We start from the raw sequence: 23447 nt of genomic DNA on the forward strand, positions 1-23447 counted from the left end.
CTCGCCCCCGCCTGCTCCCTCGTCGTCGTTGCCTCCTCCGCGGGAACGACTGCACATACCAACCCACGAGACGCGGTGGCATTGACAGTACCGTTGGCCGCTTTAATATCCATATGTCAACCTACCCCATAGTTGGCATATGGATCCGCAACGGATCCCCATTTCGGCAGTGCCCTGATCGGTGCGGGCACACGCGAATGAGGTTTGTCGGCGCCGCGAGAACCTCACATCGTAGCAGCATGCCATGCGTGCCTATATGCCAGACTCCTCCAACTAGGAACGCTAGTTCGCGCTAGAGCACGAGGAGGAGCGACGCCGGGGTGCCCACGTCGACCCTTCCGTCCCTCCTCTCCCGCCCGAGGTTCTGTCGGAGGAGTAGGACGAGGAGCTGGCGTACCAAGCCGCCCTCAAGTTCGCCCTTCAACACGCGTTGGAGGCGTGTCGGATCGAGGAGGACGGCAAGTGGGTCGGCATGGACCGCACCCTCGCCTTGTCGGCTGCACGGGACCCCTTCCACACCCACTCTTCGTCTCGGACCCTCCCCCTCCCTCCCCCGCCGTTGCCCACCGTCGAGCCAAAGGAGGAGCCCTCGCCATCGCGGAACCGATCGCCGCCTCCGTCATCTTGGCCAGAGGAGAAATACGAGTGATTGAGCGCCCCGCCCGCCCTCTTCGATGCCACGCCAGAGGAGGAGGCGGCCCACCTCGAGCAATGAAGGCACTGCCGGCTGGCCGCGGAGGAGGCGGATGACCGACGGCAGATGTTGTGGGAACGGAAGAAGGAGGTGCCGTGCCCCGAGGAGAAGGAGGAGGAGCGCGCTTGGTTTGCCGCAGTGTTGCCGCAGCAGCAGACGCGAGAGGAGGCTGCCGTGACAACCTACGAGGCTGCATTCGGGTGGGTGAGGCCGCCTCCCGCCTTCATGGACCTCACCGACGATGACGTCACAAGCAACGACAAGGGCAAAGGCAAGACGGACGTCTATGACAACGTGGGGATGACTGTGAACTTTTTTGAATTTTAATTAATGTTTACTTATGTTTTAAATGGACTTTGGATGACGGTTGAACGATCGCTTATGTTTAATTAAAATTCTACTCCCTCCGTTTCGAAATATAAGACCTTTTAGAGATTACACTAGGAGACTACATAAGGAGCAAACGAGTGAATCTACATTTTAAAATATGTCTGTGTACATCCGTATGTAGTTCGTAATGCAATATCTAAAAGGTCTTATATTTAGGAACGGAGGGAGTATTATGTTATCCATGTCACGTGTTTTTATTTTTTATTTTTTAAACAGAGATAAACTTAAATCCATGTTTTGCTCGACGCACCACACAATTCAAATAAAAAAACGAACACATCCGTCCAACCGGCTAAGGCCCTGTTTGGAACCACTCAGATTATATAATCCGGTTTTTATAATCTATTATGTCTTCAAACATGACATATTATATTGCAGTTTATAAAAACTAGATGACCAGATTATTAAAAACTCATAATCTGCTCTACCCCAGCTAAAATCAGATTATGAATTACTAATGATCCATTACCCTTGGAAACTTGGAGATAATTACCTACTGCCACCGACACCATCCTCCAAACATGCTCACCTATATTATTATCTTTGTAGCTAAAAAACAGAGGGCAGAAATGTCATTGTATAGTATAAAACCTGGATTATAATTTATAGAATCTGTCTCCAAACATGTCCACCTAAATTATTTTTACAAACCAGATTATATAATCTATCTTCATAATCTAGATTATTATAATCTATTGTGGTTTCAAACATGGCCTAACTCGAACGAACAGAGAACAAATAAATCGTTCATCCGTTTAGATCGGCTGGATCAGCTGCTCTAAGAGAAGAAGTCTAGTGCATCCGTTTAGATCGGCTGCATCAGTTGCTCTAAGAGGAGAAGTCTAGTTCGAGTTGGGCTTCCGACGGTGTCGCTCGCGTAACATGATATTGATGATATCCGGATCTCTGCTACGATATGCATTTTGGTGCATGTGCACAATATATAGATACTATAGGAGTATGTGTCATTTCGTATGTCCATCTTATATAGTAGAGCATGGACACCTCAACCTAGTGGTAATTCTCAATGCATGCCAAATGAGTGGCCGCCGGAGCAGCGGCAGCAAACGCACCTATCAGGCGCTGCGCTGCATTGAGGCGTCAATAATGAGCCCTAGATGGCTGGGCTAGATCGTGTCACTGCTGCTACCTGCTGATCCACCACTGTGTATGCAACGTACGAACTCCACTGTAGGCGGACGGTATCAATCAAATGTAGCATCGTTCCACGGCCACTGCGTTGCTACAGGCAGCACGTAGTCGTACGTAGCTCCATTTAATTCCTCGTGCGTGCGAGCCATCATTGCAACAACAAAAGGAAAAAAGTATTCCAAAAGATAGATGTAAACTGGTTCTGGATGTATCAAAGCTGGTTTTGGATATATCCAGCTTTATTCATTTCTACCGTAGGTACTAATTCACAACACATTTCGCAACAAGACATGCTGTATGCATGAAAAATACCCCCTTCGTTGCTAAATATATGTCTTTTAAGCGATTTAATAGAAGGTCTACATACGAAATAAAATAATTCAATCTATACTTTAAAATATGTCTATATACATTCGTATGTAGTCTATTGATGATTAGTGAAATCTCAGAAAGACCTATATTTAAAAACGGAGGAAGTATGTTCCAGGGCAGATAAAACCCTGGTTTTACTCTACACTGGGCACCATCAATACTGCTGTTTTTTAGGGGTCATCAATATTGCTATCTGTTGTAGAGTATCATTTTCTTTGTTTGTAAATATAATTTTTTTTGTAAAATAAATAAATTTACACTATAAAATACATATATATATATATATATATATATATACATTCGTACGTAATTCATAATGAAATCTCTAAAAGCATTTATAATTAAAAACGGAGGGAGTAGTAGGGTGGCGAAAAAAGAGAGAGGGGGAAATCGAAATTGGAGGGGCTATTTATTCCCCAACGTTGACAGGCCAGTGGCTCTCCTCTCCTCTGCTGTCCCCGTCTCTGCCCCCAAAAGGAAAACCAGCCTGGTTTCCCCAGCCGAGCGCAAGCCGGCCGGCCACCGCAACCACCCGTCCTCCCCTCCCCTCCCCTCCCCGTCCGTAAAACCCAACAAACACCAACAGGACTCGCTCCCAGTCCCAGTAACCAGCCAGCCACCACCCACCACCAAGAGAGGGAGAGATGCCTCCTCCTCCTCCTCACTCCCTCGCCCCGCCCCAGCCCCATGACCGCACCCACCACCACCAGCACTAGCGTACCAGCGAGCGGCGAGAGGGAGCGGGAGAGGGACGGCGGGTAGTGGCCGGGGGCCGCATGGACCTGGGCGGGGTGCTGATGGCGGCCGCGGAGGCGGGGGTGGGCGGAGGGGAGCTCGGCATGCTCGGATCTAGGCTGCTCAAGCACGGGAGGGCCAATGCGGCGGCGGAGGCCGATGAGCACGGCTGGGGCCTGGGCGTCAGGCCGGCCGCCAAGCAGGCCCGGGCCGCGGCCTCGGCCGGGGACAGCGACGCCGTGTCCGAGGCCGTCAGGGCGGCCGCGCCCTACCTGCTCGGCACCTGCAGCCCCGGGCACGGCCGGGAGAAGATGCTCAGCTTCTCCTCCTCCCACTCGCAGCCGCCCTCCTGCCCCTCCGCCGCCGCCGCTCAGGCCGCGCTGCCGCTCTACTACGGCACGCCCGCTTCTTGCTCAGGTGGGTGGGACTCCCGTGCTCGCCGACCTTTGCTTCTGTTACCAGCTTCTTTGATTGGTGCTGCAGATTGCAAAGCTTGCTACTTCTTCTTCTCAAGTATCATCGTTGCTTTTCGATTCAGTCCGTTTTCTGGGGTTCATCAGAGTTTGGAGTTTTTGTTGCCATCCATCCATCATGCAGTACCCCTTTTTCTCCATTGGAAAATGCTTGATCTAAGCCTTTTTTACTTGCACATACAGATCAAATGGAGTTCGTTCCGTTTCACAAAATATCTTTTCGCACTGCACTTCTTTACCATTTTCGCCTAGATTCGGAGGCTTATCATCACAAGTTTCTTTATTCTGTCTTTTCCAAAAAAAAAATTCTGGATTCCCTTGATTGGATCAGTGACCCGAAAGACTTCACATCATCTGTAGAAAAGAGAAGAAAAGGAGAGCACCGTTTTTGTTACCACTATTTTAATAATCTTTTTATTGGGATCATTCTTGATACTAGTATGTGGCTGGAGGACAAGTTTCTCCACTACTTTCTGGTGACATCCACGAACTCCTCTTGTCCTCAACGGTGTGATCGTGCGGACTCCTTTTTGTCACCCCCTTTTGTAAACAAATACTAATATTACTCCCTAAAGAAGAAAAGCTCAAAATGGATTGAAAAAAAGGTGTGATCTTTGGCACCATGCCACCAAAAGCCCACATTTTTCTCACGCCACAAAGATTCGGGATTCAAGCAAGCAACACGCGCGCAGATCGAGGTTATCTGCGCTGGATCAAAGATGAGTTTCATGCGCACGGCACCTCCAAATCTGTGCTTCTTTCTTACTACCAGGTTTTTGTTTTCTGATCCTGGCATGGCAGCCAGGGGTTCAGCCACCCTGCCTCAGGTTGTGTTTAGGGAATGTGTGTAGATGCATCTCGGTTTGGTGGTCTCTGCTCTAGAAGAAAGTGCTCATTTTTTTTTTTGAGTTGCCTCCTTGTCCTGCACTGCCTCTGCCTTGTTTGCTCATCTGATCTCCTAGGTGTGTTATCATGGGTGGCAGGGTTGAGCTCGGTGAGCTTGAGCGCCAGCATCCAGGGCGCCATGGCCAGGGTGAGGGGGCCCTTCACGCCGTCGCAGTGGATGGAGCTGGAGCACCAGGCCCTGATCTACAAGTACCTGGCGGCCAACATCCCGGTGCCTCACAACCTCCTCGTCCCCATCAGGCGGAGCGTCACCTCGCTCTACCCGTCCGCCTACTTTGGCTCCTCCACATGTAAGTCCAAGTCTAAGCCAGCCAAGCCATGCCGGCAAAGAGGAAAGCGAGCCATGGCGGCTTTCTCTCCACTGTGTGCTTCCCAAGCTCCATTCACCATGCACCGCAAGGCATCGCGGTGATAAAAGCCGTGCTTGGTTGATTGATGGATTCCTACTTTTGCTGATCTTTCCATGATTTTGCGTTGCTTTGGTCGGCAGTGGGGTGGGGGCCTTTCCAGCTGGGCTACTCCGGGAACGCGGACCTGGAGCCCGGGCGGTGCCGCCGGACGGACGGCAAGAAGTGGCGGTGCTCCAGGGACGCCGTCGCCGACCAGAAGTACTGCGAGCGGCATATGAACCGGGGACGCCATCGTTCAAGAAAGCATGTGGAAGGCCAGCCTGGCCATGCCGCGAAAGCGATGCCTGCCACGGTGGCGGCTGCTGCGCAGCCCGGTGCTCTCGCCGCAGGTGGCTGCGGCGGAGCTACTGCTGGCGCCGCCATCGGCCACGAGCAGCAGCCGATGAAGAGCTACGCCGCCAACGCCATTGATCCTTGTTCACTGCAATACAACAGGTACGGTCATCCATCCTTTTTCTTAGCAGTTGAGTGCTTCAGTTGAGAGCATGACAGGTTATGCAATAGTATAGGACTATAACTGCTACTCTGCTATGTGCAAATGTATTATACTTTTGCCTGTCTGTATTCACTAAATCATTACTAATGTAAGCCCATTTTGCTTTTGCTAATTGGAAGCACCTTGCATCCTTCTATGCTGAAGGAATGGTGGGAGAGTGATGAGAGGTGCCTTTGGGCTCAGCAATAACATTTGTATCACTACTATGCTTAAAACTTGAGTGATTTTGAGTAGTCGGAAACCATTGTTGATTCGCTATCTCGTGTTTTAAGACTTGAACCGCTTTCTTTGCTGCGGATCACCATTTCCAGTAGCCCCAAATGTTCCAGTTTGGTGAGAACACAACCTGCTCACCATAGTCTGATTTACTACTTCAGTTAGTCGGTGTTCTAGGTTTCCATGGTTTTACTTTTACCACCTCACTCAATAAGTGTTTCTTTGAGTTGATGAATTGGAGCATGTTCACCAGCCCTGAAATGTTGACTGTTTGATCAATTTACAGCAGGGAAATGGTAAGCAAGCAGCAACAGGAGTGTGAACAAGTGCAGGACTCGGATAGCCTCTCGATGCTGACTTCCATGAGCGCGAGGAACACAGCAGGCAGCATGTTCCCGTTCTCAAAGGAGCATCACAATCACAATCACAATCACAATCACAATCCCTTCGAGGTGACGAGCTCGAGGCCGGATTACGGGCTGGTCTCATCCGACTCGCTGATGACGAGCTCCCCTCACAGCTCCTTGGAGAACGTCAACCTGCTCACCTCGCAGCGAGCGCTCTCGAACGAGCAGCAGAGCTCGCTCTCCCTGCAGCACTTCGCGGACTGGCCGAGGACGCCGTCGCAGCAGGGGCATGGCGGAGCGCTCTCATGGCCGGACGCCGAGGACATGCAGCAGGCTCATCAGCGGACCCAGCTCTCGATATCCGCTCCAATGGCGTCGTCCGACCTGTCGTCGGCCTCCACGTCCCCGATCCACGAGAAGCTCATGCTGTCGCCCCTCAAGCTGAGCCGCGAGTACAGCCCCATCGGCCTCAGCATCGCGGCCACGGCGGCGGCGAAGGAGGACGAGGGGGAGGCGAACTGGATGCCGCTGTTCCGCGACTCGGCCATGGGCGGGCCGCTGGGGGAGGCTCTGAACAAGAACAATGGCGGCAACATGGAGGCCAAGAACTACCTGTCGGCGTCGCTGAACCTCATGACGGACGCCTGGGACTCGAGCCCGCTGGAGTCGTCCCCCGTGGGGGTGCTGCAGAGGACCGCCTTCGGGTCGGTGTCCAGCAGCACCGGCAGCAGCCCCAGGCAGGAATACCACGGCGTGTATGACGGTGTCCCGCGGGATGATCTCGGCTCCATCGTCGTGAATCACCCCAGCATCCGGCTGATGTGAGCTGCTGCTGCTTCTGAGTTCTGACCATGGGAGCTGGAAGAAGGAGGCTGGCCGGCCGGCAACGAAGTCCGGCAATGAACGAACTTGGGCAAGCCTTCTTCACGGACCTTGTTACATATCCAACATCGTATCCAGAAGCATTTTACGTTGTGGCTTGTCATTTGGGACTAATCTGTTGTTGTCTTCTCTGCTTCTGGATGTTGGGGTTTTCTATTCCTTTTTCGATGTAACCTTAGAATTCGCTGGGTATTTGACGTTGTATGTGTTGTGTGTCTGTGGATGGATTTGGTGGTACTACTACGTTGTTGCATATCATCTGATAATGTCCAATTAATGTTGCAATGCCTTGATAATTGTTGATTATTGCAAGCCGGCATATTTCCTTCTAGCCTTTTCTCATTCTTGTGTTTAGCAAAAAAGAGTGGCCACCCCATCCGCTTTTCAACTGGCAAACTGCAGAATCCCAACAACAACAGAAAACAAACCAACCTAATTACAATCATCTAGACACGATGTTCCAGATCGAACAAAGCGTCAAGCATGATCAATTCCAAGACTCAAGCCAACACATGCTAGGAGCCTAAACTCCAAACTACTTCATCCGTTTCAAAATAAGTGACTAAAAAATGACTCAACTTTATATTAAAATTAATGCAAAATTGAGTTATTTTGAGTCATTTATATTGGAACGGAGTAAGTAGAAAACTAGGGGGGTTACACTAAACAAGTAGGATAATCACATTTCATTTTTTTTTCCCAAATCTGATATGTTAAAAAAAATCGTAGTGAACTAATTTTTTTTCTAGAAAAAGCCCATGAATGCCTAGGATTTCTTGTGATTGACTTTGGTTTACATGATTGTCTGACTGATTGTTTGCTTGGATGGGTTGAAAGACCAATGCAACTACTCGAAACCAAGCTAGCCCTTTGTTGAAATCAAACCAATTTGAAATAATATCTGGGCATAAGGCTATCCTTGATAAGATGCAAAATATATTCAAAGTTCTGATAAATTTTCCCTAAATTAATTGAGTTTGATCTGCTTTGAAACCAATTCAAAAGGACAAAGGGTAATTATCTAGAAATGACCTTGCATCTATTTGGAAAGAAAGTGAGTTTCATATATCCAAATAAGGTGCTTGACCTTCTACCAATTTTCCGAATGGATTTGAAATGCATTTGGTTTTGAAACCAAACTCAAATTCAAAAGAAAATATTTGATATAGAAATTATATGCTCAAAATGCCCAAACAAAACGTCGACATGTTCCAAAATATTTCATTGGAATTTACAAAACAGCCACCGTTCGAAGAAACCTTAAATTCAAAATAAATTTGAATTTATGAACAAATAGAAAAAATAAAAAAGAAAACAAATGAAAAGAAAAATAAAAAACCTAGTCAGCAAGGCCGATCCAACAGCAAGCCCGCCCAGCCAGCGAGCGGCGTGCCTCTCTCTCTCTCCCCGTGAGCCACTGGCTAACGGACCCCACTCGTTAGGGTCGTCTTCCCAACTGCCTAAACTCTAAATTACTAAACTAGCGGGGATTACATTAATCAAGTAGGATAACAACTCCAGGAATCACCTCTTCGAATTCGTACTGAGCTCCCAAAACATTCATTGAGTAAGATTAGCATGAATAGATGTAGGATCAAATGCACATTTAACTAAGCTCGAAAGTATCCTAGGTGTAGACTATTGGGAAAATAAATGCTCATTATTTTCACCATGATCACAAAGAAAATTATTTTACTACGAGTCAACCCTCTTGTTAACAAATTATCCTTAGTAAGGATACATTTTTCACCATCAACCGATGGAAAACTTCAATATTTGAAGGAATCTTAGTTTTCCAAAGTAAAACCCGAAGAAAACCACAAGCAGAGATAATCATTTTCGTGTACAAAGATCTACCGCATTTCCACTTCATCGCATCACATTTCGAGACTAGCTCTAGAGTTTCCCAAAGAAAGTTCTTGTGAAGGTAAAACCATCCTAACATTCTCAATAGCTTCAACCAATGTTATCATGATCAAAACTCAAATTGCAAAGTACTCCCTCCATAAAGAAATACAAGAGTGTTTAGATCACTACTTTAGTGATCTAGACGCTCTTATATTTCTTTACAAAGGGAGTATAAAATAGGAGATTTTTAGTGATTTATACCAACCCACCAGTCCTCTTGAAATATGCCCTTTTTCCATTTCGAGTCACTTTTTCTAATATTGATAAAAAATATCTTGATTAAACAAACTAAGGTAATTCTACGAGGAATGTTAGTTAAGGGATACAAAGACATCACGAAGAGAAGAATATTACTTAAACAAACTTGGGTAATTCTACGAGGAATGTTCAGCAGTCTCCGTTGCCAACATTGACATCGTTCTTCATATTTGTCATCCGCTCATTCCTAGTGTTCATTCCCAATTTTTACATTAGAAATAGTTAGGCCATACTATTTCAAATGAACATATCTTAACTCACACGGGAAAGTCCTGATGTAAGACAAGTTTTTTCAACATGCCTAAATATGCATAATTCACTTTTATGAAAATTTATAGTCAAACCAAACATTCGTTCAAAAGTACATAAAATAAATTCTAAATCTCTAGCATTAGTTTCATCATCTTGTAAAATAATTTTTTCATCTACATATTGGAGTGTATCAACCCCATTATCCACAATTTCTCTCAAGGATCCTTTTACAATGTCATTTTGTGTAGCTTTTTTTTTCACAATAACAATGAAGGCAATAACAACTAAGTCAAATAAGGGGAGGGGGGGCATCACTTGTACCAAATGCTTACGAATCTTGAAAGGATTGATATTTTCATTGAACTTAATCCCAACATGACCTACCCTCATAATGAACATAACCCAATGACACCATTTATTTTAAAATCATGTTAGTTCATGCATTTGATGGACAAAAGACCATTTAATTTTGTCATAAGATTTTTTAAAATCCACTTTAACAAATAACATTCTCTTTGTTGTGATGGATATCACCACATCTTACACTGTATACCTGCCTTTGAAAAATACATTTTGAGCATTTGAATAATAGGATTCACCACCCTAGTTAATTTGTTCATCAAAACTTAAGTAATGATTTGGAACTCACATTAAGCAAGCATATAGGTCTAATTTCTAAAATTTGTTAAGCATCATTGGTTTTTGGAACTAGGGTAATAATGATATAAGCAAGTCTAGCAACATTCAAAGTTCCCGCATGAAAATAATCTAGTAGGCCTTTTAGACCCCATTTAACTACCTCCCAAAAGATTTGATAGAAATCAACAAGAAGTCTAGGTTTAGGGCTTTTGTTCTTTTCCATTTGAAAGACAACGATCTTCAGTTCATCCATGGAAAGGGGCTCAAATAACTTCTCAACATCATCCCTAGAGATTTTAGGTATGCCATGAAATATTCGGAGAAATATTGAACTCACGAGCTTGCGTTTTTTTAAGTTAGTAATATACATCATCAACTCACTTCACCTTCAACAAGACTAAACACTAAACTCCAATTATCAATATCATTGAGTTTATCTTTCTCACATATCTTTCTAATTATGTTAAAATCTACACCCATGAGACATGGTAATGAATAGTCATGATAAACTCTCTAAAGTTCTCTAGAGAAGTAGTTTCCCTTAAATTTAAGCATCACCATAGAGAGCATTCAATTTCTAGTTAAAATTGTCAATCTTATAAAAACAAGATTCTTTACTAAATAGTCACCAGTTTCAACTTGCATTACATACATGACATCATTATTAAATTCTAACAGAAGTACCTACCCTCACTTCTCTACTTAAAGCATCTGAAGTCGCATCTAGCTAACCTGACCCCTTAAACTTCCGCGGACGTGCCCCCATGCGTCCGTAGACGGTGACCGACCAACCCTCATTTTGTTGCCTCCGCAACTGCCCCCCTCATACCCGCTGCCTCTTGAGCTTGCGTTGGTTTTTCCCTTGAAGAGGAAAGGGTGATGCAGCACAATAGCCGTAAGTATTTCCCTCAGTTTTGAGATAGAAGGTATTAATCCAGTAGGAGAATCAAGCCAAGTGTCTAGAGTACCTGCGCAAACACAAACAAGCTTGCACCCAACGCTATAAAGGGGTTGTCAATCCCTTCAAGATTGATTGCAAAGTGAGATCTGAAGGCAGAAAGTGCAACGAAGTAAAAGTGTAAGGCTGAAAATATGATGTGAAGTAGATCCGGGGGCCATAGTGTTCACTAGAGGCTTCTCTCAAAATAACAAATATTACGGTGGGTGAACAAATTACTGTCGAGCAATTGATAGAGCCGCGCAAAGTCATGACGATATCTAAGGCAATGATCATACATATAGGCACCACGTCCGAGACAAGTAGACCGATACTTTCTGCATCTACTACTATTACTCGACACATCGACTGCTATCCATCATGCATCTAGTGTATTGAGTTCATGACGAACAGAGTAACGCCTTAAGCAAGATGACATGATGTAGAGGGATAAACTCAAACCAATGATGTAAACCCCATCTTTTTACCCTTGATGGCAACAACACGATGCGTCCCTCGCTACCCCTTGTGTCACTGGGTGAGGTCACCGCACGGTATGAACCCAAAACCAAGCACTTCTCCTATTGCAAGAATCATAGATCAAGTTGGCCGAACAAAACCCACAACTCGAAGAGAATTAAAAGGATATGAAATCATGCATAAGAGAGATCAGAATAAACTCAAATAAGATTCATAGATAATCTGATCATAAATCCACAATTCATCGGATCTCGACAAACACACCGCAAAAGAAGATTACATCGAATAGATCTCCATGAAGATCATGGAGAACTTTGTATTGAAGATCCAAGAGAGAGAAGAAGCCATCTAGCTACTAGCTATGGACCCGAAGGTCTATGGTGAACTACTCACGCATCATCGGAGAGGCCATGGTGTTGATGAAGAAGCCCTCCGTATCCGAATCCCCCTCCGACAGGGCACCAGAACGTGCCCTAGATGGGATCTTGCGGAGACAGAAGCTTGCGACGACGGAAAAGTATTTTCGTGGATCTCTCCCGTAGTTTTGGATTTTTTGGGAATTTATAGGCGGAAGAGATAGGGCAAACGAGCCACAGGGGGCCCACAAGCCTGCTAGGCGCGGCCCCCCAGGCCGCGCCTAGGGGGCTTGTGGCCTCCCTTGATGGCCTCTGCCTGGGTTCTCACGTCCCCTACGTATCTTCTGTTCCGGAAAAAATATTTTCATAAGTTTTATTCCGTTTCGACACCATTAAAAGTTCTCCTCTGAAAAGGGTCAAAACACGGAAAAAACAGGAACTGGCACTTGACACTGAGTTAATAAGTTAGTCCCAAAAAAGATATAAAAGGCATACAAAACATCCAAAGTTTGACAAGATAATAGCATGAACCATACAAAATTATAGATACGTTGGAGACGTATAAAGCATCCCCAAGCTTAACTCCTGCTCGTCCTCGAGTAGGGAAGTGATAAAGACTGAATTTTTGATGTGGAATGCTACCTAGCATAGTTATCCTTTGTAACTTCTTTCATGTGACATGAATTTTCAGACCCGTAAGATTCAAAACAATAGTTTGCTACTCACATGAAAACAATAATACTTCAAGCAAACTAGCAAGGTAATCATGAACTTTCGAAATAACAAGGCCAAAGAAAGTTCTCCCTACAAAATCATATAGTCTGGCTATGCTCCATCATCCCCGCACAACTAATTTAAATCATGCACAACCCCGGTATTGGCCAAGTAATTGTTTTTGCACTCTTACTTTCTCAAACCTTTTTCAACTGTCACGCAATACATGAGCGTGAGCCATGGATATAGCACTATGGTGGAATAGAGTGTGCTGGAGGTTGTGAGACAAAAAGGAGGAGATGGTCATTGACTCGGCGTCTCAAAGGGCTATGGAGATGCCCATTAATAAATATCAATGTGAATGAGTAGGGATTGCCATACAAAGGATGCACTAGAGCTATAAGTATGTGAAAGCTCAAAAGAAGAACTAGTGGGTGTGTATCCAACTTGGTTGCTCACGAAGACCTAGGGCAATTTTGAGGAAGCCCATCATTGGAATATACAAGCCAAGTTATATAATAAAGATTCCCACTAGCATATGGTGGTGACAAAACGAGAGGCTCTCAATCATAAAGAACATGGTGCTATTATGAAGCACAAGTGTGGAAAGAGATAGTAGCATTGTCCCTTCTCTCTTTTTCTCTTTTTTTGTTTGGGCTCTTTGGCCTCTTTCCATATATTTTTTTGTGGCAACTCTGGCCTCTTTTTTTTAACTTCCTCACATGGGACAATGCTCTAATAATGATGATCATCACACTTTTATTTACTCACAGCTCAAAGCTTAGAACGATGATGACTCTATAGGAAATGCCTCTGGCAGTGTACCGGGATGTGCAACGATCTAGCTTGGCGTATGCCGTTGAAACATCTCGCTAGCTATCTTATGATCATGCAATGGCAATATGAGAGTGACGACACAAGTCATGAGACGGAAATGTGGGAGTTGAATGGCAATATATCTCGGAATGGCTATGAAAATGGCATAGTAGGTAGGTATGGCGGCTGTTTTGAGGAAGGCATTTGGTGCGTTTGTGCACCGGTGAAAATTGCGCGGTACTAGAGAGGCTAGCAATGATGGAAGGTGAAAGTGCATCTATACCATGGACTCACATTAGTCACGAAGAACTCACATACTTGTTGCGACAGTTTTTATTAGTAATCGAAACAAAGTGCTAAACGCATACTCCTAGGGGAAGGGTTGGTAGGTGTTAACCATCGCGCGATCCCGACCGCAACACAAAGGATGACAATCAATAGATCAATTATGCTCCGACTTCCTAACATAGCGGTTCAACATATGTGCATGTTACGAGAATCACTAACTTCAACACAAGTATTTCTAGATTCACAACACCCTACTAACATAACTCTTAATATTACCAAATCCACGTCTCAAAACTAATTGAGAGGAATCAAACTTCTCTTTCTACTCAATGCACATGAATACGGAAGTTTTATTGTATCCTCTTTGGATACCTATAACCTTTGGGACTACTTGCATAGCACAAACCAACTACCAAGTTACGCACCGCCGTTCTCTAAAAGATCTAAGTGAAGCACATAGAGCAAAATTGTCTAGCTCAAAAGATATAAGTGAAGCACAATGAGTATTCTAGCAAATTCATGATGAGTGCATGTCTCTCTCAAAAGGTGTGCAGCAAGTATGATTGTGACACAAAAAAAAGAAAATACTCCTATGATACAAGACGCTCCAAGCAAAACACATATCATGTGGTGAATAAAAATATAGCTCCAAGTAATGTTACCGATGGATTGAAGACGAAAGAGGGGATGCCTTCCCGGGGCATCCCCAAGCTTAGGATTTTGGTGTCCTTGAATTTGGCTTGGGATGCCTTTGGCATCCCCAAGCTTGAGCTTTTCCACTCTTTATCCCTTTGTCCATGAGAACATCACCCAAAACTTGAAAACTTCACAACACAAAACTTAAACAGAAACTCGTGATCTCATTAGCACAAGAAAACAAACAACCACCTCTTTAGGTACTATAGCAATCTTGATTTCTATTTATATTGGTGTTATATTACTGTATTCTCACTTTTCCATGGCTAGTACCCCCCGATACTATCCATAGTTTCATCAAAACAAGCAACCAACACAACAAAAACAGAATCTGTCAAAAACAGACCAGTCTGTAGCAATCTGTATACTTCGTATACTTCTGGTACCTCAAACATTCTGCAAAATGACGACAGCCTGGAAAAAAGGCATATCAGCCAGCAGCAAAAAGAATCAACTAAAACGCTCTTTGTGGATAAAAATGAGAAATACTTTCGTGATCGAAAAGTTTCTGTCTTTTTCCAGCAGGATCAAACAACCAACACCAAACTAGTCATAAAGGTTTTGCTTGGCTCAAACACAAAAATAAACACAAAAAACACAATCATAACAGAATTATGATGGTGTGGACGCAAAAAAACAGAAAGAAAAATATAAATTCATTGGGTTGCCTCCCAACAAGAGCTATTGTTTAACGCCCTTTAGCTAGGCATAAGGTGATGGAATCATGCATCGTCGTCTTTCGTACTCAAACCATAAGTAGCCCTCATCATGGATTCATAAGGCAATCTTATTTTCTTTCTAGGAGAATGCTCCATGCCCTTCTTTAAAGGAAATTGAAACCTAATATTCCCTTCCTTCATATCGATGATAGCACCAATAGTCCTTAGGAAAGGTCTACCAAGAATGATAGCGCATGTAGGATTGCAATCAATATCAAGCACAATGAAATCCACGGGTACATAGTTCCTATTTGCAATAATAAGAACATCATTGATCCTTCCCATGGGTTTCTTGATAGTAGAATCCGCAAGATGCAAATTAAGAGAGCACTCCTCAATCTCATTAAAGCCTAGAACATCACATAAAGACTTTGGAATCGCGGAAACACTAGCACCCAAATCACACAAAGCATTGCATTCATAGTTTTTGATTTTGATTTTGATAGTAGGTTCCCACTCATCATGAAGCTTTCTAGGAATAGAAACTTCCAACTCAAGTTTCTCTTCAAGAGATTTTATCATAGCATCGACGATATGATCGGTAAAGGCCTTGTTTTGGCTATAAGCGTGTGGAGAGTTTAGCATGGATTGCATCAAGGAAACACATTTAATCAAAGAGCAACTATCATAATTGAATTCCTTGAAATCCAAAGTAGTACTTTCATTACTACTCAAAGTTTTGATATCTTCTACTCCACTTTCAATGCTTTTAGCATCAAGATAGATGGACTCCGAATCATTGGGGCGTTTTTCAATCAAAGTGGATTCATATCCAGCCCCATCATCATTAGATTTGACACAAGAAAACAAGGATTCAATGGGAGTCACACCAAGCACTTTAAGATCTTCGTGATTCTCATCATGAGTTTTAGGTTTAGCAGCCATTTTATTGACTAAGGTAGCCTGTTTATCAGAAATCTGGCCTACCAATTTTTCAAGACGAGCAAACTGGGAATTTAGTGCAAGGAATTCTTTGGCCATATCATCAACTCCTTCATTTATGAAAGCCATAAAAGAATTTTGCTCCCTTAGTTCTCTAAGGAAGTAGCTATTATAATCAAACTGTGTAGACATGAAGCCTTTAACACTAGTTTCAATCTCTTCCAACCTTGTGTAGTAAGCATCATAATCCTTTGGTTGGGCCATACAGGTCTTAGCAGGCACACAAGTGCGCAAGCGAACAGAAAGCAAGCGAGAGAAAAGGGCGAACGAAAAAGGCAAATATTTTTGTAAATTTTTGTTTTTCAGAAGTGGGGGAGAGGAAAACGAGAGGCAAAAAAGTAAATGCAAGAGATGAGTTTGCGACACTTACTTGGATGAGCTTCACCTAGAATAATCCCCGGTGCCAGAAATTGACACGTTGACGGGAGACTATTCTTGACTTGATCCTCCCCGGCAACGGCGCCAGAAATTGGCACGTTGACGGGAGACTATTCTTGACTTGATCCTCCCCGGCAACGGCACCAGAAATCCTTTTGCCGGCTCTTGAGCTTGCGTTGGTTTTTCCCTTGAAGAGGAAAGGGTGATGCAACACAGTAGCAGTAAGTATTTCCCTCAGTTTTGAGAACCAAGGTTGCACCCAACGCTATAAAGGGGTTGTCAATCCATTCAAGATTGATTGCAAAGTGAGATCTGAAGGCGGAAAGTGCAACGAAGTAAAAGTGTGAGGCTGAAAATATGATGTGAAGTAGACCCGGGGGCCATAGTGTTCACTAGAGGCTTCTCTCAAAATAGCAAATATTATGGTGGGTGAACAAATTACTGTCGAGCAATTGATAGAACTACGCAAAGTCATGACGATATCTAAGGCAATGATCATACATATAGGCATCACGTACGAGACAAGTAGACCGATACTTTCTTCATCTACTACTATTACTCCACACATCGACCGCTATCCAGCATGCATCTAGTGTATTGAGTTCATGACGAACAGAGTAACGCCTTAAGCAAGATGACATGATGTAGAGGGATAAACTCAAACCAATGATGTAAACCCCATCTTTTTACCCTTGATGACAACAACACGATGCGTGCCTCACTACCCCTTCTGTCATTGGGTGAGGTCACCGCACGGTATGAACCCAAAACCAAGCACGTATCCTATTGCAAGAATCATAGATCAAGTTGGCCAAACAAAACCCACAACTCGAAGAGAATTACAAGGATATGAAATCATGCATAAGAGAGATCAGAAGAAACTCAAATAAGATTCATAGATAATCTGATCATAAATCCACAATTCATCGGATCTCGACAAACACACCGCAAAAGAAGATTACATCGGATAGATCTCCATGAAGATCATGGAGAACTTTGAATTGAAGATCCAAGAGAGAGAAGAAGCCATCTAGCTACTAGCTATGGACCCGAAGGTCTATGTAGAACTACTCACGCATCATCGGAGAGGCCATGGTGTTGATGAAGAAGCCCTCCGTATCCGAATCCCCCCTCCGTCAGGGCACCAAAACGTGCCCCAGATGGGATCTTGCGGAGAGAGAAGCTTGCGACAGCAGAAAAGTATTTTCGTTTTATTCCGTTTGGACACCATTTAAAATACTCCTCTGAAAAGGGTCAAAAACACGGAAAAAACAGAAACTGGCACTTGGCACTGAGTTAATAAGTTAGTCCCAAAAAAGATATAAAAGGCATACAAAACATCCAAAGTTTGTCAAGATAATAACATGGAACCATAAAAAATTATAGATACGTTGGAGACGTATCAATACCCAACCCCAAAAACCATGCAACCAATGCAACATACAACAACTACATAGATCGACGCTCACAACAAACAGACATAGATAATATTGGCAAACAATCATAGTCATACAACCAAAATATCTCATAATTCATTACCCAACAATACTAATTCATACAAAAAGAACCTAGATAAGATGCAGATAAAGAAGTGCGGAGGAAAGCACCATTTCCTCACCGGTCCCTTCCCCTTGTGCTCGCCAGTGATGTTATACCCCTTTGTTCAGGCGTCGATGGTAGGAGGGGTGGAGTCGTAGGTCATGATATCGGCTAGCCAACGGAGAGCACGATGTTGCCCCTCTGCTGTCGTGATGAGCGGTGTAAGACCTTTATAGGAGCTCGTCGTCCAGATCGAGTGTCGCGCACATGCTGCCCGACGGGAAGATAAGGCTTCCTCCTCCGCAGCCCTCACTCGTCCGCTTCTTCTCGTGGCCTGCTGCCCCCATCACGAATTCACGCATCCGTGTCCACGCCGACGCAGGCACGAAGACGGAAAAGTGGTCCGGGACACCATCTAGAACAACTAGAGAAGGTGGAGAGGGGCGCAGAGTGCCCGAAGCTGCCTCACCAAGCGGCGGGGTGGGGGGGTGGGGGGTGGTGGCGCGAAGCGAGAGCTTCCACATTTGCCCCAGTCTAGCTGCGACCCGGGCAACGCGATGCGTACGACAATCTCCTCGACATCATCCAGGTCCACCTCACGTAGAAGTGACACTTAGTACACAAGGCCGTCGATGCCGAACGGTGCGCTACCGGAGATTGACATGGATCAAAGGGGGAGGGAACAGAGAGAGAGAGTTGGAGACTAAGAGTTGAGTAGTGTCGGCCCCCTAGGACCGGGGGTACCCAGGCCCGTTGGACTGCGGCCCCGGGCACGACGCGACTGGGCAGGCCTAGTTCAGCCCATCGGCGAGCCTGAAAAGAAGTACCCTCGCGAGGACCCTTGCCTCGTGAGGTGAGCATTTGAAGATTGTCGCCAAGGGCCTCAAGAGGGCGTCCGTCGCGAGGTTTCCCCTCAGACTTGATACGTCTCCAATGTCTCTATAATTTTTGATTGTTCCATGCTATTATATTATATGTTTTGGATGTTTTATATGCATTAATATGTAGTTTTATATTATTTTTGGGACTAACCTATTAATCTAGAGCCTAGTGCCATTTTCTGTTTTCCCTCGTTTTTGAGTATTGCGGATAAGGAATATTAGACGGAGTCCAAACGGAACAAAACCTCCGGAAAGATTTTTCTTGGACCACAAGACACCCAGGAGACTTGGAGTAGGGGGCACGGCAACTGTCGTGAGACCACAAGCCTGCAGGGCGCCGAGGGGGGGGGGGTGGCCACACCCCTAGCTTGTGGGCCCCCTGCAGGTCTCCTAACCCTATTCTTTGGCCTATAAATTCCTAAATATTCTCATATCGCCAAAAAGAGCTACGAAAATACTTTTACGCCGCCGGGAGCCTCTTTTTCCCGTGAGATCCAATCTGGGAGCCTTTTCCGGTAATCTGCCGGAGAGGGAATTGATCACGGAGGGCATCTACATCAACTACATTGCCCCTCCGATGATGTGTAAGTAGTTCACCACAGACCTACAGGTCCATAGCTAGTAGCTAGATGGGTTCTTCTCTCTCTTTGATATTCAATACATGTTCTTCATGATTTTCATGGAGATCTATCCGATGTAATATTTTTTTGCGGTGTGTTTGTCGAGATCCGATGGATTGTGAGTTTATGTTCAGATTATCTATGAATATTATTTGAGTCTCTTCGAATTATTGGTTTGGTTTGGCCAACTAGATTGGTAATTCTTGCAATGTGAGAAGTGCTTAGTTTTGGGTTCAATCTTGCAGTGTCCTCAACCAGTGAAAAAGTAGGGGTAGCTACGCACGTATTGTATTGTTGCCATCGAGGATAAAAATATGGGGTTTTCAGCATATTGCTTGAGTTTATCCCTCTACATCATGTCACATTACTTAATGCGTTACTCTGTTCTTTATGAACTTATTACTCTAGATGCAGGCAGGTGTCGGTGTGGAGTAATAGTAGTAGATGCAGAATCGTTTCGGTTTACTTGACACAGACGTGATGCCTATATGCATAATCATTGCCTAAGATATCTTCATAATTATATGCTTTTCTATCAATTGCTCGACAATAATTTGTTCACACGCCGTATTATTTTCCTTTATGAGAGAAGCCTCTAGTGAAACCTATGGCCCCATGTCTATTTTCCTTATTATATTTTCAGATCTATAAACCAAAAATACCAAAAATACTTTGCTGCAATTTATTTAATTTTGTTTCCGCAATCTTTTATACCTATCTCTATTAGATCTGATCCTTGCCAATAACTCTGAAGGGATTGACAACCCCTTTATAGCATTGGGTGCAAGTGTTTGATTGTTTGTGTAGGTACTACTATTGGGGCCTTGCTTGTTCCTCCTACTGGATTGATCCCATTGGTTCTCAGCAAACCGAGGGAAATACTTATCTACTTCAATGCATCACCCTTTCCTCTTCAAGGGAAAACCAACGCAAGCTCAAGAGGTAGCAAGAAGGATTTTTGGCACCGTTGCCGGGGAGGATATATAGCAAGATCACGCCTACCAAGTACCCATCACAAACTCATCTCTTGCATTTACTTTATTTTCCATTTGCCTATCGTTTTCCTCTCCCTCACTTCTAAAACAATTTTCAGAAAATACCAAAAAGATTTTCCTTTTTATTCGCCTTTTTCCGTTCGTCTTTTTGTTTGCTTGCTTGTGTGCTAGATTTCTTGCTTTGTCACAATGGCTGAAGAGAATACCAAGTTATGTTACTTTTCCACTACTACTAATAATGATTTTATTAGTACTCCAATTGCTCTCGCCACTAGTGCGGAATCTTGTGAAATTAATGCCGCTTTGCTCAATCTTGTTATGAAAGAACAATTTTCTCGCCTTCCTAGTGAAGATGCCTCATCCCATATAAACACTTACGTTGAGTTGTGTGATATGCAAAAGAAGAAAGATGTGAATAATGAAATTGTTAAATTAAATCTATTTCCTTTCTCACTACGAGATCGAGCTAAAACTTGGTTTTCATATTTACCTAAAAATAGTATTGATTCATTGAATAAGTGTAAAGATGCTTTTATTTCCAAGTACTTTCTGCCCGCTAAGATTATGTCCCTTAGGAATGATATAATGAATTTTAAGCAACTTGATCATGAGCATGTTGCACAATCTTGGGAGAGGATGAAACTAATGATTAGGAATTGCCCCACACATGCTTTGAGTTTATGGATGATTATACAATTTGTTTTATGCGGGATTGAATTTTCCTTCTAGAAATCTTTTAGATTCCGCCGCGGGTGGTACTTTTATGGAAATAGCATTAGGAGAAGCTAGTAAACTCCTAGATAATATTATGGCAAATTACTCTCAATGGCATAACGAAACATCTCCTAATAGTAAAAAAGTGCACACTATTGAAGAAATAAACACTTTGAGTGGAAAGATGGATGAATTAATTAATTTTTTTGCTAGTAAGACTACTCCTATTGATCCCAATGATATGCCTTTGTCTTCTTAGATTGGAAATAATAATGATTCTATGGATGTGAATTTTGTTGGTAGGAACAATTTTGGCAACAACGCATATAGAGGTAATTTCAATCCTAGGCTGCTTCCTAGTAATTCCTCTAATAATTATGGTAATTACTACGACAATTCTTATGGAAATTATAATAAGATGCCCTCTGATCTTGAGAACAATATTACAGAATTCATTAGCTCTCAAAAAGGTTTCAGTGCTGTGATTGAAGAAAAATTGCTCAAGATTGATGATTTGGCTAGGAACGTTAATAGAATTTCTCTTGATGTAGATTCTTTGAAAATTAGATCTATTCCACCCAATTATGATAATAATGAGTCTTTAAAAGCTATTAGAATTTCTATTGATGAGTGTAAGGAAAGAACCGCTAGAATACGTGCTAAGCGTGAGTGGTTGAAAAGGTGTTTTCTCGTGATAATAATGATGAAGATCTTAAAGTGATTGGTGTGACACCTATTGAATCTTTGTTTTCTAGTATAAATCTTGAAAAACATGGGTGAAAGGACGTGGATGTCGCCTAGAGGGGGGGGGTGAATAGGCGCTTTAAAATAATTACGGTTTAGGCTTGAACAAATGCGGAATAAAACTAACGTTTAATTTGTCAAGCACAAAACCTACAACAACTAGGCTCACCTATGTGCACCAACAACTTATGCTAAGCAAGATAAAAAACTAAGTGATAGCAAGATATATGACAATAAACAATATGGCTATCACAAAGTAAAGTGCATAAGTAAAGGGTTCGGGTAAGAGATAACCGAGGCACGCGGAGACGAGGATGTATCCCGAAGTTCACACCCTTGTGGATGCTAATCTCCGTTGGAGCGGTGTGGAGGCACAATGCTCCCCAAGATGCCACTAAGGACACCGTAATCTACTCACGCCCTCGCACAATGCAAGATGCCGTGATTCCACTAAGGGACCCTTGAGGGCGGTCACCGAACCCGTACAAATGGCAAACCTTGGGGGCGGTCACCGAACCCGTACACGTGGCAACCCTTGGGGGGGTTACTGGTACCCGTACAAATTGCTCGGGGCAATCTCCACAACCTAATTGGACACCCCGACGCTTGCCAGGAGCGTCACACCACAATGATTGAGCTCCGAGACACCACCAAGCTTCTAGGATGCCAAAGCATCCATGAAGAACAATATCTAGGGTACTAAGTACCAAAGGTAATAAGCTTCTCAAACTTCACTTCCATGTATCACCGTGGAGAATTCAAACCGATGCAACCAATGCAATGGCAAGAACACACGAAGTGGTCAAGTCCCTCACACTCAAATCCCTCCACAACAACGAAAGCTATGGAGAAATATGAGAGGAAGAACAAGGAGCTCACAAAGAACTCCAAGATCTAGATCCAAGGGGTTCCCCTCACATAGAGGAGAAAGTGATTGGTGGAGATGTGGATCTAGATCTCCTCTCTCTTTTCCCTCAAGAACAAGCAAGAATCATTGGAGGGATTGGGAGTAAGCAAGCTCTAAGAATGTCAACAATGGAGGTAGAACAAGAGCTCAATGGATGGATAAGACCAAGGGGGAAGAAGACCCCCTTTATATAGTGGGGGAAGGAATCAGACCGTTACCCCCACTTACAGCCCGAGCCCAGCGGTACTACCGCTGGCTCCAGCGGTACTACCGCTGACCCTCTGGCGGTACTACCGCTGGCTGCAGCGGTACTACCGCTGACCCTCCGGCGGTACTACCGCTGGCTGCAGCGGTACTACCGCTGACCCTCCGGCGGTACTACCGCTGGCTGCAGCGGTACTACCGCTGACCCCATGGTAGCGCAAAGATACTACTGGGCCAATCACCGCCAAGAAAGTCTTCGCAAAAATGTCCGACGCAGTACAACCACAAAGATGACGGTAGTAAAAACTTGGAGCGGTACTACCGCTGGCCAGGGGCGGTACTACCGCTGGGACAGCGGCACTACCGCCAGCTCTAGCGGTACTACTG

At 44.1% G+C, this 23447-nt stretch overlaps 1 protein-coding gene across 2 annotated transcripts; it reads left to right on the forward strand.

The window, feature by feature from the left end:
• Window positions 1-3108: 3108 nt before the first annotated feature.
• Window positions 3109-7379, forward strand: LOC123447656 (growth-regulating factor 6-like). Of its 2 annotated transcripts, none has more exons than XM_045124276.1 (4): window positions 3109-3760; window positions 4800-5012; window positions 5213-5567; window positions 6134-7379. In XM_045124276.1, exons 1-4 carry the CDS (start codon window positions 3385-3387, stop codon window positions 7014-7016), a joined length of 1827 nt encoding a protein of 608 aa, XP_044980211.1. In that variant the 5' UTR covers window positions 3109-3384; the 3' UTR covers window positions 7017-7379. The 2 variants fall into 2 exon arrangements, with proteins under 2 accessions (XP_044980211.1, XP_044980210.1); XM_045124275.1 differs by having other exon boundaries at window positions 3112-3760; window positions 6131-7379.
• Window positions 7380-23447: the final 16068 nt, after the last annotated feature.

Source organism: Hordeum vulgare, chromosome 4H (assembly GCF_904849725.1).
Source record: "Hordeum vulgare subsp. vulgare chromosome 4H, MorexV3_pseudomolecules_assembly, whole genome shotgun sequence".
Classification (NCBI taxonomy): Eukaryota; Viridiplantae; Streptophyta; class Magnoliopsida; order Poales; family Poaceae; genus Hordeum; species Hordeum vulgare.

Excerpts from the sequence above, each read along its gene's own strand:
- LOC123447656 (XM_045124275.1), top strand. The coding sequence starts at position 3,385 with ATGGACCTGGGCGGGGTGCTGATGGCGGCCGCGGAGGCGGGGGTGGGC. Across the intron at positions 3,761-4,799 it reads CACGCCCGCTTCTTGCTCAG|GGTTGAGCTCGGTGAGCTTG; the intron begins GTGGGTGGGACT and ends CATGGGTGGCAG. Across the intron at positions 5,568-6,130 it reads TGTTCACTGCAATACAACAG|CAGGGAAATGGTAAGCAAGC; the intron begins GTACGGTCATCC and ends ATCAATTTACAG.